The 14,828-nt window shown below is 50.2% G+C and overlaps 1 protein-coding gene across 1 annotated transcript; it reads right to left on the bottom strand.

The window, feature by feature from the left end:
- Positions 1-569: 569 nt before the first annotated feature.
- Positions 570-9,408, bottom strand: Pck2 (phosphoenolpyruvate carboxykinase 2 (mitochondrial)). Its single transcript, NM_001108377.2, has 10 exons — positions 9,282-9,408; positions 7,144-7,389; positions 6,253-6,437; positions 5,963-6,166; positions 5,448-5,635; positions 4,977-5,139; positions 4,602-4,820; positions 2,396-2,533; positions 2,080-2,175; positions 570-1,188 (listed from the first exon to the last, which is right to left on the bottom strand). Exons 1-10 carry the CDS (start codon positions 9,308-9,310, stop codon positions 734-736), a joined length of 1,923 nt encoding a protein of 640 aa, NP_001101847.2. The 5' UTR covers positions 9,311-9,408; the 3' UTR covers positions 570-733.
- Positions 9,409-14,828: the final 5,420 nt, after the last annotated feature.

The following is a 14,828-nucleotide window of genomic DNA, read 5'->3' as shown; positions in this document are numbered from 1 at the left end:
GGCCCTAGCAGCACAGTTGTCTGAGGTAGAGGGAGGAGGACCAGGAGTTCACAGTTATCTTTAGCTGCAGTGAGTTTGAAGCCAGCCTGATCTTCATGAGACCTTGTCTCAAGTAAAAAATAAAGAAGTGTGGCTCCTCCCAGGCAACTGGGAGGAAACCAGGAGGAAGAAATTGGTTCTGGAGTGGCTTCCTCTGGAGAAGGAGGCTTCTGTACGTCTGTGTGGGACAAAAATACTAACCCTAACTCTGAGCAGTCTACTGTGCTGTGGCCTTTGTGGTTTTTGTTTTTGTTTTTTTGTTTTTTGTTTTTTTTGCGTGTGTGGGGGACTGGGTTTTACTTATATAGCCCCGGCTGACCTGGTACTTGTTATATAGACCAGGCAGGCTGGACACAAACTCCCAGAGGTCCGGCTGCCTCTGGGATTAAAAAAGGTATGCACCACTATACCAGGTTACGTTTCTTCAGAAGAATAATGCCTTCTTCCAGAAGTTCCTACTATGTGAGCCAGCATCGAGACTGACAAGAAGGAAGCCCGTGAGGACAAATGGGAAGTGAAAACAACACACGTGTAGCAAAGTGTGCATCTCTTATCGGACAGCATGGGAGGAGGTCTGTGGCTTGGCCTCCCAACACTCACACATTTTAATGTCAAATTGTTCACGTTTTCTGTGAGCCTTAGGATCCTCTACCCAGATGGGGGTGCTGCGCTCTTGCTAGCCTAAGGCCTCAGGTCACATTTTTTGCACGCGCTCTTCCAGGGCCTCGAGCTCAGCCAACACCTCCTTGGGCAGATCCTGGTTGACTTGCTCTGTCAGGTAGCTCCTAATATCACGAACCTCCTGTTCCCAGAAGTCCTTGGGGATGGAGAACAGCTGACTGGTATCTATTGCTCGGAGGCCACTGAGATCCAGGGCTCCTTCCTTTGGTACGAGCCCAATGGGAGTCTCTCGGGCACTGTCTTCTCCTCCTAATCTTCGGCAGATCCAGTCTAGCACGCGAGCGTTTTCCCCAAAGCCTGGCCACAGGAAGCGGCCTGCTTCATCTCTCCGGAACCAGTTGACATGGAAGATACGAGGCAGCCGGGCACCTTTTCGTCCCTCCATGCTCAACCAGTGTTCCAGGTAGTGTCCGAAGTTATAGCCAAAAAAAGGTCGCATGGCAAAGGGATCGTGCATAATGGTCTTTCCTAGGACAGAGAGGAGGGTGGGTAAGGAACCTTCCTTTCTCAGGAAGGGAAGAGTGTCCTGTGTCCAGCTGTCAGAGGTTGGGTAAAAAGTTAACAGTTCTAAAATGTGAATGCTTCACTCCTTCTTTAACAGGGGAACAAGAATACCCTTGGGAGGGAATAGGGAGGCAAAGTTTAGAACAGAGGCTGAAGGAACACCCATTCAGAGCCTGGCCCACATGTGGCCCATACATATACAGCCACCCAATTAGACAAGATGGATGAAGCAAAGAAGTGCAGGCAGACAGGAGCCGAATGTAGATCTCTCCTGAGAGACACAGCCAGAATACAGCAAATACATAGGTGAATGCCATCATTAAACCACTGAACTGAGAACGGGACCCCCGTTGAAGGAATCAGAGAAAGAACTGAAAGAGCTTGAAGGGGCTTGAGACCCCATATGTACAACAATGCCAAGCAACCAGAGCTTCCAGAGACTAAGCCACTACCCAAAGACTATACATGGACTGACCCTGGGCTCCAACCTCATAGGTAGCAATGAATAGCCTAGTAAGGTCACCAGTGGAAGGGGAAGCCCTTGGTCCTGCCAAGACTGAACCCCCAGTGAACAGGATTGTTGGGGAGAGGGTGGTAATGGGGGGAGGATGGGGAGGTGAACACCCATATAGTAGGGGAGGAGGAGGAGTTAGGGGGATGTTGGCCCGGAAACCGGGAAAGGGAATAACAATTGAAATGTAAATAAGAAATACTCGAGGATGAAAAAAAATACAAAAAAAAAAAATGAAAAAAAAGTTAACAGTTCTGAAAAAGCTTCCGGGAGAGTAAGGAGAGGGGATCGGCGGAAGGGAAACAGTGGACAGGGGCGGGGAACAGTGGATGGTGGAAACTTACCCTTGTGTTCAGCAGCTGCAGTGGACTCAGAGCGCATGGCACTACCGACAAACACCCCATGGCGCCAGCTGAAGGCCTCATACACCAGTGGTACCCCTGGAACACCAATGAACAGGTTTACAGACAATTTCCTTCTCCCATTTTCAGACCCCTCACCCTCGCACATTCTGCATTCACTATGGGAGACGTGGTTGGACAGCAGCTGGAGGTCCCGAGTGAGCGGTCCTGTGAGTTTTAAGTACAGGGAGGTGGGAGCTTGACTGTAGAGCTGGACTTTACTACAAAGGCACAGTGCCCCCCCCCCCACACTGTTTACCTTTAGGTCTGCGGCCTCCGAAGATGATGGCATCAATTGGAACACCTTCTGGTGCCTCCCAGGCTGGGTCCATGATGGGGCACTGGCGAGCCGGGACACAAAAGCGAGAGTTTGGATGCGCACAGGGTTCCTTGTCCCCTGGCAGAAAAAATGCAAAATGCCATTACTTCCAAGGTTATGCCCACTTTCAACACGGACACACACTTTCTTTGAGCTTTTCTTTCATGATGCTGAAACTTAACCCCAGGGTCTTACACACAGAGGGCAAGTACGCTACCAAGGGGATCTATCTCCAGCATGGGTTCGTCAGCTAATTACAACCTCGTGTCGTAAAGCAGAAGGGAGAAGGGGTCAGAACATCCTCCCACAAAGGTCAGGCTATTTATCAGTAATGGGGCTGCTAGAGAGCTGTGGAAGAAGGGTTGGGATGGGTCAAGGGCATTTTGGGTACTTAGTATTGGCCAAGTCTCCCCCCCACCCCCGGAGCTGGGGACCGAACCCAGGGCCTTGCGCTTCCTAGGCAAGCGCTCTACCACTGAGCTAAATCCCCAACCTCCCAGAAACTTTTAGCTACAGGATTATTACTTACCAAATCTAACTTTCTGAAACCTAACATAAAACTCTGAGCATGTCAGGTCAATATTTTAAACGATGGCTTCCTATGAACTAACCAGGAAGACAATGTCCTGAGCCATCAAAATGCCAACAGAAATTGCTTTTATTACACATTTATTTATTTGTCTATTGTGTTGGGGGGCAGGGGTTGCTACGGGATGCTTGTGGAAATCAGAGGACTCCTTGTTCAGTTTTCTTTCTCCATGAGTGTTCTGGGAATCTAACTCAGGTCCTCAGACTTGGTGGTAAGGACCTTAGCATGCTGCGTCATCTCACCAGTCCAGTGATTGACATTAAGGCTAACGGACAGTTGGTGATTTCTCCGGTCTTGCTTGGACCCTAACAGAATGGGGTTGGTTAGGGCATGAAGTCAATCAGGAACGTAACATGGTCAGTCAAAAGCTGAGCAGCCCAGAGCATTTGGTACCTTCAGGTACGCTGGTGAGAAGCTGGGAGCCAAGTTAGCAGCTCATGTGTGAGCACCACTGGGTGGGGGGGGGCTCAGGCATGGTGCCTTCTCCAGTGGAAGAAGACGACCAGATTGGACGTAGGGAGTGGGAGCCATAGGCTGACACGTCTATCCCAGCCTAGGACCGTGACTCTCTAGTTGTATCAGTTAATTCAGAGTTGATGGGAGGGTTGGGAAGCTAGCCTGTAGGGAAGATTATCTTTTTTTTTTTTAAATTTCTCAGTTGGATGGGGAATCTGAGGGCGACTTAATGATAGTGTCAGGGAAAATAAAGGCTAATGAAACAAGGAGGCTGACTATGAGGCCAGCCTGCAAAACTCAAGTCTGTGCTTCAGTGGCCACAAGCTCTTCCTCCACAGTGCTCTTCTCCTTTAACTGCAGAAGGCAGACGGATGGCGGCGGAGGGATGGGTCTCTTAGGCACCCTGGTAATGACAGGCTTGGGAAAAGCAGCCTCTAAAATAAAGTGCCTGAGTTCATGAAGGATTACAACATAGGGAGGGATGAGAAGGGTAGGACAACTTTAGACACAGGCTATTATACAGGGGAACACAGGAGATGTCGGTAGAGGAGACAGGGTCCTTCTTTCCCAATGGGTCAAATGATACTTGCCCAATTCCTCCTTTAACAGTTCTCCAAATGTCCTCCAACATAAGCCTGCCCAGCTTATAGTCACTATTGACAAGCGTTACGAATTTGACAACATGCTAAACTCCTTATAGGTGTTACTCCTCCACATCCTAGTGGATGAGAGCCAAGATAAACCCCATTCAATTGGATGGAAAACTGGAAAACTGAAAGGGACGTTCAACAATTACTCAGATCCCCAAACAATGATGAATGAATGGATCAGGGACCTGAACTGAGATCTTGCCTGGTGTTGGAAACTACCAAAAGCTAGGGTGGTAGAGAGTTTTCTGTCATTAAAATTGTTGTGGCTGGAGACTGGCGGCTCTTGCAGAGGACACAGGTTCAAGTCCCAACATGGTGGCTCACAACCATCTGTAATTCCAAATCCAGGGGATCTGATAGCCTGTTTACTACACGCATAGGGTGCAGACGCACTTGTCGGCAGAACACACGTCCATATTCTAAAAAAGTGCTGAGCCCTGGGACCACATACCAGGTTTCCATGGCTTTCCCAGCCAGGAGGTTACGGTGACACCAGGTGGAAGAGGCTGGTCAATGCCTTCCCAGTACACACCGCCATCACTGGTCTCAGCCACATTGGTGAAGACAGTGTTACTCTGGATTGTGGCCATGGCATTGGGATTGGTGGTGGCAGAGGTACCAGGGGCCACCCCGAAGAAGCCATTCTCAGGGTTGATGGCCCGGAGTTGACCTGAAAGGAAAGACCAACTAGGAAAGGCTAAGCTGTGAGGCTGGAGGAAGTCCTCCTCTATCTTTTTTTTTTTTTTTTCTGATGTGGGAGATCTGCAGTTGCTAGGCTACCCGAGGTATGGGACCATGTTGTCTGCTCAGGAAAAGGGCCCATCACCTTCACTGTCAAACCTCATCCAGGCGATGTCATCCCCCACACACTCCACTTTCCAGCCTGGCAAAGCAGGCCGCATCATGGCCAGATTGGTCTTGCCACAGGCACTGGGGAAAGCAGCTGCCACATAGCGCTTTTTCCCTGCGGGGTTGGTGATGCCCAAAATCTGTGTTGGGAGACAGAGGGAATAGAACCAAGTCACCAAGACTCATGGCGTATTCTGCACGGATACGGACAGCTAGCGGGTCATGGGGTAGGCAGCAGGAAACGGACACTAATGTTTATCCACTAAGCAGGTGTCCTGCCCTGCCACAAGGGCTGGGATGGCACTTTAGCAGCCTGGGGCTAAAACGTCAGGTTTCAGGCTCCCCATCCTGGCACCTAGCAGGAAGGAGGCAAGGCTGAGGTAGAGTGCCAAGGCTTCCCCGCCCATTCCCCTTTCCACGGCTTCGCAGTTCCTCCCCAGGCCCTCACCAGCATGTGTTCTGCCAGCCAGCCCTCATCCCTGGCCAGGCGAGAGGCGATGCGCAGGGCAAAACACTTCTTGCCCAGCAAGGAGTTCCCACCATAGCCGCTGCCGAAGGAGACGATCTCCCGCTGCTCCGGCACGTGGCCAATCAGGGTTTTTTCCGGATTGCATGGCCACCGGCCCACAGGATCCCCTGGAGACAATGGGGTCATAGTGTTTCCCGCACCGGCATCAGAAACCAGGGTGCCAGGGACTGAAGGGATCAAGGACTGACTCAAGAGACACGTGGAAGCAATGGAACGCCCAGAGGTAGCTAAGCCCCCTTCTTCAGTACCCATCAGCCTCTGTGCTGTCAGACCCCGGACTGACTTCTGTTCGCCAAACGGTGTCGCTCCAGTCCAGAATGCTTCCCTGGGCCTTGGGGAGCAATCGTTCACATCCACAATTTCTCTGTGGGTGGGCAAGGTTTGGGGCTCCCTCTGAGTGGAAGAAGGTTTCAGTGTCCTAGATAGGTACTTACCATGTCCAGTCAGGGGCTGGCCCACCGAATGCAGACACTTGATGAAGTCACCATCTCCCAGGGCCTGGAGTACATGTGTCCCCAGGCGGGTCATAATCCGCATGCTTGCCACTACATAAGGCGAGTCAGTGAGCTGCACTCCAATGCGGGAGAGCGGGGAGCCCAAGGGACCCATGCTGAACGGAAGCACATACATGGTGCGGCCTGCGGAGGAAGATGTCGCTAGGAGGAAGGGTTCCAAACCCAGTCCTATCTTCAGTGCCCCTGCCTCTATGTTCCTGACTTGTTACCCTGCATGCATCCTGGGAATCTCTGGTCCACAGCTCTCTGGAACTCATCTGGGGACATCCAGTTGCCCAGCTGCCCACTGGCCCCACCAGCCAGGAGAGGCACTGTGTCCCGCTGCGAAGAAGTTACAATCACCGTCTTGCTTTCTACCCGTGCCACATCCTTGGGGTCTGTGCGGGCCAGCCAGCTGGGGGAGAGAGGATTGCCGGGAAGTGGTGGCTAGCAGATTTCACTTATCCCCAGACTTACTTTTTTGTTGTTACATTTTTGTTAAGGCAGGGTCTCACCATGTAACTCCAGCTGTCCTGAAACTTACTATGTAGACCAGGCTAGCCTCAAACTCACAGAGATACACCTGCCCTCTGCGGTTAAAGGCCAGCTCCTCTAAGCCTGGCCACTTACTTTTTTTTTTTTTCTTTCTTTTTTTCGGAGCTGGGGACTGAACCCAGGGCCTTGCACTTGCTAGGCAAGCGCTCTACCACTGAGCTAAATCCCCAACCCCCGGCCATTTACATTTTAAGTCCAACTTTGACTCCAGATCTGCTGGCCTTAATTTTTCTTACCCGACTGCAGTTTAGATCCTTTAGGCTTTATTTCATTAAGAGATATTTTCTCCAAGGCACGGCCTAGGAGTGTCTACCCCTGGAAAATGTTTCATGAAGTAGGAGGTAAGCAGTGGGCAGGCCCCTTCCAAAATCAGAGCTCCAATATGTAAATTCATATCAATGTTTTTATTTAATGTGAAAACATTCACTTGCTACTCCATTTCCCCTGAAGCTCCCATTCTGGCCCATTCCACTGGTAGGGTCTAGAAATATCTTCGTCGTGGTGAACCCACGGAGACCTCAGACCAAGTAGTAACCATCTTGGGGGTTGCCAGTTTTAAGGCTTACCAGTTCTCATACTTGGGGAGCTTCCGGATAAGACCCTGCTCTTCCAGCAGGGCCAGCGTGGCAGCGTTCTCAGCCTCAGTCCCATCACAAATATGGATGCCTGCTGGTTGGCACAGATGGGCACTGCGCTCCACAAAGTCTCGAACCCCAGCCGGCAGCTGGCTCAGATCTCCACTGAGCACGCGCAGGGTTTGGATGCTACGGCATGGTGACCGGCACCAGGGCCTCAGCCTGTGCCAGCTAAGCCTATAAAAGTCAAAACAGGGAGGCAACCAACCAGTGGCTATCATGGGAGTCAAGTTTCGGCCAGGGGCAGAAAGACATGCCTCTGGAGAATGCGTGTCTGGTCGCAGACACCGAGAGACCAGGTTATGATTGGTATGTGGAATGAGTTCAGGCTACTTGTATTTGTGGCCTTTTTGAGGTATGGATCTCCTATCAGGGAGGAGAGGTAGTCAAGCTTCTGGCCCAAGAGTGAAGAAATTGCTCAAACGAGAGCTTCATAAGTGGTCTTTAAGAAGCTCGTGCATGTTCTTTCCCTTCAGGTTTTATGTTAAAACGACAGCTATTCTCGTCTTTCTCCTCTGGTGGAAAGGTCTCAAATGAAAGGCATAGCTGGAGATGGTAAAGCCCTCTTCCAATGCTAGGCTTTACCGTTAGGGTTCTCGCATGAAGACAACTGATATTGGGGTTTCAGGCCATGCATCCGTTCATCTGGGTCAACAAGGGTGGATTAGATAAGGATGTTTTAACTAAGCGAGAGGTGGATCAAGAAGAATCGTGCCACTGGCTAAGGGTCCATGCCTAGATTTCCAGAAGTGCAGGGTCTCTTAGGTCGTTTTTTTTTCCTGCTATGCTCCTGGAAGCTGGTAGGGTCTGCTGTGATGGGCCTGGACCCAAAATAGCAAAGGCCACCATCGAAGAGAGACACAGCTACCCTTTTCATGTGTGAGGCCTCACCTGTCAGAAACCCATAGTAGGCCATGATGGGTTGAGTCTGTGAATTCTCTGGCTCTCCTAAGAGAGGGGTTGTTGGTGGGGTCAGAACAAGTGAGGACGGGAAGCCCAGACCACAGGCTACACTGCCTGGGAAGGGGGAAAAATGAAGCTCTTGGATGTAGGAGTTTGGGCCTGGGTGGGGTGTTTTCCAGAAGACAAAAAAAAAGGCAGCATGGTTTGTGTGGCCCCAGGGCATGGGGGCACAGCAAGGTAGGTCTCTTTGTGTGTTTTTCTGCCCAAGAGAGTTTCCCTGAGAAATTAATTTTAAAGACATGGTCTTGAAAGCTTTTGCCCTCCGGGAATTGCTCCAGTTGTCTTAGGTGAAGCACAGCTTCTCCCAGGCCCACCCCCATTCTCCTGCAGGTCTCTAAGTCTAAGAAGGACCTTCTCTCTATCCTGCACAGGCCACTCTCACATGGACTAACCAAGTAAAACCTGCGCGGGAGAGATAAGGAGTCAGCTCAGACTCTATGCCCCAGACCATGGAGAAAGGGGCGTAGAGAGGAGACCCGGTTGTAGGGGGTTGGGGGGGGCGCCAGCCAGGACAAGTCTGGGGGTCCAGGACCTACCAGGGGAAGCCAGCCAAGTTAAAAAGAAGGCAGTTTGCTTTCCTTCTCCCATCTTGCTTCCTTCCTTCTCTCCCTCCCTCCTAGTCCCCAGAGGCTTCACTGGGCGTCAAGCCAGGTTCCGTTCTCAGGGAGGCTGCAAATGATGTTTACCTTCTACCTTCTTTAGGGAGCTTTGAGCTCGGCACCCTGGGGCCTCAAGCCCTATGGCCTCAAGCCCTTAATGGCTTCTCACACTGAAGGGTGGACTGGGAGCCCCCAGTCTGAAACAATTACATCCGGTAAGTAGAGCATTTGCAGAGGCTCAGGAAGGCAGAGAAGGGGGAGGAGGTTGCGAGTGGCAGAGAAAACAGCGCACCAGTGGGCGAGGTGAGGTGGGGGGAGAGCACATAGGCTGGGTGGGAAACCTGGCACGGCTGGGGATGGGACCGGGAAGAGGTGGGGAAGGATGCACCACCATGAGACCCAGACTGGTGAACAGCCGCCCTGCCAGTCTCCTGCTAGGATGGGAAACAAGCGGAGGAAGCCCCGAAGATGGAGCGCGGAGTGGGCCCCGTGCTATGGGTCACTCACCGCAGGCCGGGGAGGTACATAGCAGCCATGGCACCTGGACTGGCGCTGCGGGATGGCCACAGGAACCAGTGCAGTCGGGGAGTCAAGGAAGGCGGGGAAGGAAGAAGCGTGGCAAAGCCAGAGGGAGCTGAGGTTGGGCGGGAGGTGCTTAAAAGGAGGCGGGCAGTCGCCGGGGCGGAACCTAGCTGGTTCTCTCGACCATCTGTAGGCCGGCTCACTAGCCCGGGCTCAAGGCTCCGGCTCTGGGAAGCCTCCGCCCTACGGTCATCACACCCTCAAGCCATTGGAGGCCTGAGTTCAGCTTGGGATCCGCCCACTCCGAGGCTGTGCCCTACGACCCGCCACGCTGCAAGGATACTGATGTAACTTTGAAGGCTGTTGCTCCTTAGAGAAGGCAATTAGGAGACGTCAAATGTCAAACAAGCTAAGAATGAGGGATGAGACCAGGGGTGGGGAGCTCAGGATAACAAGACACCTAAAACCTCAGGGACTAGGTTTGCTTTTCCAGAGATCTCCTAGCCTTAGGCTTTTCTTTTCCAGGGTCCCAGATGCTAAGCTCTCCTTAGTCCTCAAATACTAACAGAACCAAACAGTTGTCCTTGCCCAGCTTCTTTTTTTTTTAATTATTGAATATTTTCTTTATTTACACTTCAAATGTTATCCCCTTTCCCGGTTTCCCTTCTACAAACCCCTTATACCGTCTCTCACCCACCTACCCACTCTTACCTCACCGCTCTGGCATTCCCCTACATTGGGGCACGGAGCCTTCACAGGACCAAGGACTTCTCCTATTGATGCTGGACAATGCCATCCTCTGCTACATATGTGGCTGGAGCCATGGGTCCCTCCATGTGTACTCTTTGGTTGGTGGTTTAGTCCCTGGGAGCTCTGGGAGCTCTGGTTGGTTGATATTGTGTTCTTCCAATGGGGTTGCAAACCGCTTTAGCTCCTTCAGTCCTTTCCCTAACTCCTCCATTGGGGTCTCCGTGCTCCATTCAATGGTTGGCTGCAAGCATCTGCCTCTGTTTTTCTTAGGCTCTGGCAGAGCCACTCAGAGACAGTTGTATCAGGCTCCTGTTAGCATGCACCTTTTAGCAATAGTGCCTGCGTTTGGTGTCTGTATATGGGATGGATCCCCAGGTGGGGCAGTCTCTTTTCCTTCAGTCTCTGCTCCACACTTTGTCCCCATATTTCCTTCCGACAGGAGCAATTCTGGGTTAAACACTTGGAGATGAGTGGGTGTCTCCATCCCTCCAGCTTATCAAGGGAGTTTCCTCTAGCACCATGAAATTGGGGTCTTTCAGGCTCACAGACACATCCTTGGTCCTCTAATCCCTCCCACATACCCTAGCCCACCGCCACCTAATTCCAAAGAGCGTATTTGCCCTTATCTTGCCACTATCATAAAGTCCTCGTGTAATTTCTCAACATGTCACTCCAACTTGATTGGTTATCTCCAATCCAAATGATGCAGCAATTCAAACTCAACACATCCACGGCGAACAGCTGCTCAGAATCCTCTTTCTGGTGACAACACTGAGACTCTCTTTGGAGAACCATCAGGTCATGTGGGTCTGACCTTGCTTCTCTTAGGGACAGTTCATGTGGCTGACACCCTGACCACAGCCATCAGGATGCACAGAGATGGGCCATGAGATCCCTGTCTGAGATTTTTTCTAAACTTTGGACATGAGCTCATGTTCTGCTGGATCGCTGAGCCCGTAGAGTCTAAGTTGGGCTCTGTTGGATGTTGGCTTGGTAACACAAAACACGAACCTGCCTGAGACAGGAGCAGAGCAGGGAGATGAAGATCAGTAGATGTCCCCTAGCCTCCCACAGTGGACTCTATTGAGGCATCTAAGGGCTTCTGAAGCCCCTTCCATTGGGAGTTAAGATGGAGACTGGGAGGGGCAGTGTAGTGGGGCTTGAGTTAGAGCAGGCTCTCCCTAACAGCTGAGGGCTCTCTTCCTCTCCTGTTCTTGCTGGGTCAGGTGGTCCAGGGTTTCTTATTCTTTGGAGGTCATGTGGACCTTGGAGCACTGTGTGGACCTAAATGGTCCATTACTCTGTTGCCGTAGCCAAGTTATTTGTCATACCTGGACACGAGCTTGATAAAGTGGTTATTGAGAACAATGCTAACCCCACTATCAAAAGTAGAATGGATGTTGCTGTTAAAGTCTCAAGAGGCAACTGGTCCCTAAATAAGCCTAGGATGCCCCTTAGGAGCCCTCCAACGCCTGCCTCATCACCTTCTTATATATGTATATCTGCACGTACGTATTTACTTTGGAGACAAGGTCTCCCTATGTAGTCTGGCTGTCCTGGAACTAACTCACTATGTAGACGAAACTGTCCTTGAGAGATCTAATCTGCTTTCCAAGTGCTGGGAAGTCACCACACCCAGCCACCACCTCTTGTTGTCTCCCAAATGACAGTTTTCTCCCGGCAGCTTGTCAGATCCAGGATGCAGAGTGGAAGTAGGAAGAGAAGCTCATGGTAGTGAGTTCCCTGTTCAGCTCAGGCACGACCTTTGTCCGCAGTCGTGGCCGAGGACTTAAATGTGTACCAGGAATGAAGGGAAGTTTTGGGTAGCCCATGGCCATTACACAAAGTCTCCAGGAGGCCATCCAAGGTCTTCTAGAGGATGGTGATAATAAATCCCCTGATGGGTGGCCTTGGCCTGGGGTTTGCTGAGCAGACTATGGTGTGGGAGACATTGGTGACAAACTTGAATGAGTTGTACCTCTCCTGGTTCACACCATCACAAACAGAGAGGGCAGAGATGATGACCCTTTGGGCTCCATCCTTCCAGTCACCCCACCTTTCTTCATGACAGTGAAGACATCTGTAGACTCCACAGCATACTGGGCACCAGCATCCACCCCGCTGATGTTGGAGAGATCTAACTCCTGGGAAATTTTCCACTTGTCTCCCAGACTGTACCATGGAACTTGCCATGGGAATAATCATACTGGGATACATAGACCATGTAGTTGAGGTCAATTGAGGGGTCACTGATGTCATCAATATCTCCTGTACTAGAGTTGAAGGTAGCCTTGGTGACCTCGTACCAATACAACCAAATTCATCCTTTCTAACTTTTACTATCAGGTCTCAGGTCTTAGATTGGCACTTTGTGGATGAAATAGTGGCTGTTTCTGGAACTAGGTGGTACAGAAAGCCTATATTCTTGTTACAAGAATGGGTGAATCTATTCTTTCATTTAAGCTTATTTTAAGCGGATTCTGCCACTTTGAAAACAAATAATCTTGATTTTTAGTCTCCTCAGAGTTTTGCGTATAAAGAGAGAGATGGCCTCTAAGGCCAACACTGTAGCTGGCTTCCGGTGTTTCCCATCCCCATTACGTTTGCATTTAATTTCATGCATATAGACCTGTACCCTCTACCTGCCACACCCCGTCCTCTGGTTCCTGCATCAAAACTGTCCACATTCACCTTGCCATCCCCATGTTACTCCTTGACTACATGGTAGGCTCAGGGTGTTCACGCTGGTGTCAGAATGGCTGACCCTTTGAAAGTCATCTTGTTTACAATCTTGTTTCATCTGATTCCTTATCTCAGTGAATGGTATCATCATCTACCACAATGCCCCGGGGTGGGGGCATCTCAGTCAGACTAAAGGATTTTTTTCTAATCCTCCATAGCTAATTCCATACCAGGACCACTGGAGAGATGGCTCAGTGGTTAAGAGCACTTCCAGAGGTCCTCAGTTCAATTCCCAGCAACCACATGGTGCCTTGCAACCATCTGTAATGGGATCTGATGCTCTCTTCTGGTGCGTCTGAAGATAGCTACAGTGTGCTCATATAAACCTTTAGAATGGTTCTACCCAATTAGCCCCACTTTAGCTTATCTTTCACCTGGATTTACCTGATTACTTCTAAGGCCCTTCTTGAACTGTGCCTTTCAATGCCCCATCTGTCTTTGTGTACGGTGTCACCTTGTATAGAGAAAGGATTGGTATTTATGGTGTGATAAGTTCTGTGCTAGCAGCTGGGGCACACATATCATTCAGTCCACAGTAGCTTTATCTTGCAGATGTAGACACTGAAGGTTAAGTCTTTTGCTCAGAGTTGCACATCTGGTTGACTGGAGAAATGGAACTTGGCTCCGAGTCTTTCTGACTCTAGTTATCCAGGTCTTGTTTTCTTCCCTGCAACCCTTTTTTATACTATTTCATTAGTTTATTGTGAGCTAGACCCTATCTCAAAAAACAAATGGGGAAAAAGGAGGAATCCGAAGAATCTTAGACTAGGCATAGGCTTAAAGTCCCTCATCTGGCCCCTAGCTATCTGATTACCTCCACCTCCTTTCTTGCCTAACTGCCATTTCTCTGCTTTCTAGGGAGAAGAATCTAAGCAAACTGAATCTTGCTTTAAACTGTCCCCTACCAGTGTCCTCCTACAATAGTCATTTGACCAATGGTGATTGTATGAAAGAATGAATGATCCCGCATTCTTTTTTTGGGAGGGGGCAGTTTCTCTCTATGCAGCCTGCCTGGCCTGGATTTGCTGTGTAGAACAGGTTCGCCTTGCCTCCCGAGAGCTGGAATTTATATATGTACGTAGCCCACACCCAGCAAGACCTGCATTTCTGCAGTTCTTCCCCACAACTTCATTCCTTTTTTTTTTTTTTTTTTTTTGGTTCTTTTTTTCGGAGCTGGGGACCGAACCCAGGGCCTTGCGCTTCCTAGGCAAGCGCTCTACCACTGAGCTAAATCCCCAATCCCTCACAACTTCATTCCTAACTTAGGGAGACGGAGCAAGGACATGCTGTAGGATTTTCCCCACTATCGTTGCTTGCCCCCGACTTGGTCAGCCTGCTTCTCAATCCCCAGCCTCTTCCTCAGCTCCCTGCCTGCTCCTCAATCCCCAGCAACTCCAGCCTGCGCCGCCAGCTGGCGCTGTGTGAAAGCAGTACCACCAGGGGGCGGGCTGTGACCAGCCTTGCTCTGATCTCTGGTTCGTTTTTTTGTTTGTTTTTTCCTTCTTAGGGACAATCAAGGTTTATTCCCTGGATGCCTCACAGATTGGCTGGAGTTGAGAACAGTCCCAATTTATCTAAGAGAGATAGTGAAAACATCTCTCACAGTAGCTGGGTGTGGTGGCCTGAGCCTTTAATCCCAGGACTCCAGACTCAGAGGTAGGCAGATCTCTGTGAGTTCAAGGCCAGCATGGTCTACAGAGTTCTGGGACAGCTGATGCTACCCTATTTTGAAAACCCTTCCATCGAGAGAGAGAGAGAGAGAGAGAGAGAGAGAGAGAGAGAGAGAGAGAGAGAGGGAGAGAGGAAAGGAACCATTACTTAGCAAGTATTCAATTCCATATACATTTGCAATTTTTCTTACACAGACATATATCTATGATAAAATTTGATATGTAAGTATTCATAGTAAGTGATTGATATTAAAGCAGTAAGGGACTGAGGATGATGGTCAAAGTCCCAAGCAAACATGAGAAACTGAACTTGGATCCCCAGAACCCAGGTAAAAATCTGGGTTTGGTGGCAGACATCTTTTTTTTTTTT

Source organism: Rattus norvegicus, chromosome 15 (assembly GCF_021556685.1).
Source record: "Rattus norvegicus strain SHRSP/BbbUtx chromosome 15, alternate assembly SHRSP_T2T, whole genome shotgun sequence".
NCBI lineage: Eukaryota > Metazoa > Chordata > Mammalia > Rodentia > Muridae > Rattus > Rattus norvegicus.
The sequence above is the reverse complement of the archived record's forward strand: the minus strand, read 5'-3'. Positions and strand labels throughout refer to the sequence as shown.

What these genes read in the sequence shown, in the direction of transcription:
- Pck2 (NM_001108377.2), bottom strand. Translation starts at nt 9,310, where the DNA reads ATGGCTGCTATGTACCTCCCCGGCCTGCG. An exon ending in ATGTACCTCCCCGGCCTGCG is followed by an intron (nt 7,390 to 9,281) that starts GTGAGTGACCCA and finishes TGACTTTTATAG; the next exon opens with GCTTAGCTGGCACAGGCTGA. An exon ending in GGCTGGCAGAACACATGCTG is followed by an intron (nt 5,140 to 5,447) that starts GTGAGGGCCTGG and finishes CTCCCAACACAG; the next exon opens with ATTTTGGGCATCACCAACCC.